Source organism: Epinephelus moara, chromosome 24 (assembly GCF_006386435.1).
Source record: "Epinephelus moara isolate mb chromosome 24, YSFRI_EMoa_1.0, whole genome shotgun sequence".
NCBI lineage: Eukaryota > Metazoa > Chordata > Actinopteri > Perciformes > Serranidae > Epinephelus > Epinephelus moara.
In genome coordinates this window covers 1,426,212-1,429,267 of record NC_065529.1, presented here as the reverse complement: position 1 = coordinate 1,429,267, position 3,056 = coordinate 1,426,212, and the positions used below count along the sequence as shown (strand labels likewise).

The following is a 3,056-nucleotide window of genomic DNA, read 5'->3' as shown; positions in this document are numbered from 1 at the left end:
CTGATCTACTTTTGGAGACTTTAGGGACCACGAGTAACCCTGCGTTCTCAGAGCGCAGTGTTCTAGTGGAATAATAAGGCACTATGAGCTCTCTAAGATATGACGGAGCCTGACCATTTAGAGCTTTATAAGTTAACAGTAGGATTTTAAATTCAGTTCTGGATTTTACAGGGAGCCAGTGCAGAGAAGCTAAAACAGGAGAAATATGATCTCGTTAAAGGGGAGATATTTGGTCAGATGCTAAATTGGTGACACTAATCTCGGGTGTCCACCTTGAAACTGTGCTGATTGTACAGCTCATCTGTGCTGTCGGGGGGAAGATGTGTGTGAAGCATCCATGTTTTCACAGACATGGAAAACTGACTGGTTTGGGGAGGCGTACAACCGTGAGGCAGTAATTGCAGTTTTGATCAAAGTTGTGGTTCTGCTCTGTTGTAGGGAAATGGATACGAGCGTGATTTCTTGGATGACAGGCGAGTGTTCATCATGGATGTGTATAATCCTTACATATATCCAGGGGATGGATATGCCAAAGGTGAGTGAAAGCACCATCAGTTTTTTTTCTCACACTTGCTTTTTTTTTTTTAAATAGAATTTCAATAAGCCTAGTATGTTATTTGTACCCATGTACTGAAATGTTATGTTTTCTGGTCACAAAAATAAGCTCCACACTGCCCCTGATGCCTGGTTGGAGGTTGAGGATGGAGTGAAGGGGGCTTGCTCCTCCAGTTCCAACCCCTAGGTGTCACACAGTGCCAGTTTAATTATGCTGTGATTTCCAGCTGCACTACCACTCACTCTATTAACACTGAGCAGAAATTACACAAATTAATTTGTCAATACATTAAAGCTGATCTGACAACAACCATATACCCATTTCTAATAATACTCTGGGGACAAACATCACCTTTATTTTTCTCCCCATCCTTTAGCTATCTTGTGTTCTGCAACTCATTGAATTTAAAACATTTTATAAACAGCTCTTCCCTTTAAGAAAGTGAAAGAAATATACATTCTGGCTTGTTTAAGATTTAAAAAAAAACAACAACAAAAAAACATGTCGTTCTGTTTTGCTTCATATTTTTCCTACAAGACACATTTATTTTCTGTATCTCTTAAGACCAAAGCTGACAATTTTTACACTTTTTCTTTAACATCTCCTTAAAAACTAGGCTAGACTTGGAAAAACTACCAAGAAATCTGTTTCACATACTATTACATTGTTCTTTCCTGCTTTTGCAGCTTAATTCTGTTTGAATTTTGAAACATAAAGGTTTCCTAATTAACCTTTTTCATCATTTGCAATAATTATTGTTGGAAATATACATACTAATTAAGTAGAGCACTCCTGCAGATTTACATATCTGAGTATTCTTTAGATAAAGAATTCAGTGAGCAGAAATGTGTTTTATAAGCCTTTACTCTCCTTGTGTAAAAGGAAATTCTGTTGCATTGCAAATACTGTAGCAATTATCTGTCAGAGTTTCTCAACAGTATAGGTTTGGTCTAGGGGTGTCAAGATTTCGATTTTTTATCGAAATCGATCGAAATTACGTCATGGTCTCGAGCATTGAAATCAAAGAGAGGATCGACGATCACCTCCCCCCCTCCCCCCAGGTTTACATACATCAGGGAGGTGTGCAAAGAATTAAAAGCACATGACGACGCAGCACATTGTAGCCGACGCCACTAGTTAGCTAACCTGCAGTTTATTACACCATGGCAAGTGCAGATACAGGAGACGTGGCACCGGAGCTTGAAGCCGCTCCTGCTTCTCTTAAATCACCAGTGTGGAAATATTTTGCGTTCCCGGTGAGTTATGTCGACAACGTTCGCGTTGTCGACAAGAAGACCACAGTGTGTAAGATATGCTATGTGCGTGTACCATACCCGGCCACGGGAAACACTACGAACATGGCAGGACACATTCGCCGGCATCACAAAGATGTAGATTTGACAACTGGGAAAACACCATCACTGGTCCAGCCAACTATTCTATCCTCATTTGCAATAAAACTTCCACAGACCTCAGCTCGCGCAAAAGCTATAACTAACGCTATAGGGCTATTTATAGCAGCAGACCTGCAGCCTTATTCGGTGGTGGAAAACGCTGGATTTAAACATTTAATTAGCGTACTTGAGCCACGCTACAGTATGCCCAGCAGGTCGCATCCTACAACAAAAGTGCTGCCCTCCATGTATGAAGATGTTAAAGAAAAAGTTTTGGGGGGTCTGAACAATGCAGAGTTAGTTGCCTTAACAACAGATGGCTGGACCTCAAGAGCAACTGAGAGTTACATCACCGTCACAGCACACTACGTCAATAATGATTGGGAGATTGAAAGTCCAGTCCTTCAAACTCGCCCCATCTATGAATCACACACAAGTGATAATTTGGCAGAAGTGCTAAAAGAAGCGGTACTAGAATGGAAACTGGACAGACAAAATACAACCATCCCTGTGACCACAGATAATGCCAAAAACATTGTCGATGCCTCAAATGCAGCTGGATTCTCACCACATATAGGATGTTTTGCGCACACAGTGAACCTGGCATCCCAGAAGGGGTTGGGAGTAAACCAGATTTCTCGTCTTTTGGGCAAAGTCAGGAGGGTGGTCACCTTTTTTCACAAGAGCACGACTGCAGCAGCTGCCTTAAAGGCCAAACAAGAGATGCTCCAGCTTCCTCCTCACAAGCTGGTTCAAGATGTCACTACAAGGTGGAACTCCAGCTATGACATGCTCACACGCTACTTAGAGCAACAAGCTGCTGTTTATTCTGCACTCACAGAGAAAGACGTTAAAAAGAGTGCCAAAGATCTCATCACACACTCTGATCAAGTTGTGACTGTTCTGGAAGATGTGGTTCAGGTACTGAAGCCCCTGAAAACAGTCACAACTCTACTGAGCTCAGAACAGCAGCCAACTTACCTGCATCTCTCTCTCTGTCTCTCTCTCTCTCTCTCTCTCTCTCTCTCTGTCTCATTGTGTCATGCAGATTACTGTTAATTTATTATGCTGATCTGTTCTGTACGACATCTATTGCACGTCTGTCC

The 3,056-nt window shown here is 41.8% G+C and overlaps 1 protein-coding gene across 4 annotated transcripts in view; it reads left to right on the top strand.

Annotated features, from left to right (window-relative positions):
• hdac11 (histone deacetylase 11) overlaps window positions 1–3,056 on the top strand; it is a 160,381-nt gene that overhangs the window by 139,024 nt on the left and 18,301 nt on the right. For all 4 annotated transcript variants that reach the window (XM_050038794.1, XM_050038795.1, XM_050038793.1 and 1 more), the window contains one exon: window positions 439–535. In XM_050038794.1, coding sequence (XP_049894751.1) covers window positions 439–535 — 97 coding nt within the window. The remainder of the gene's footprint in view (window positions 1–438; window positions 536–3,056) is intronic.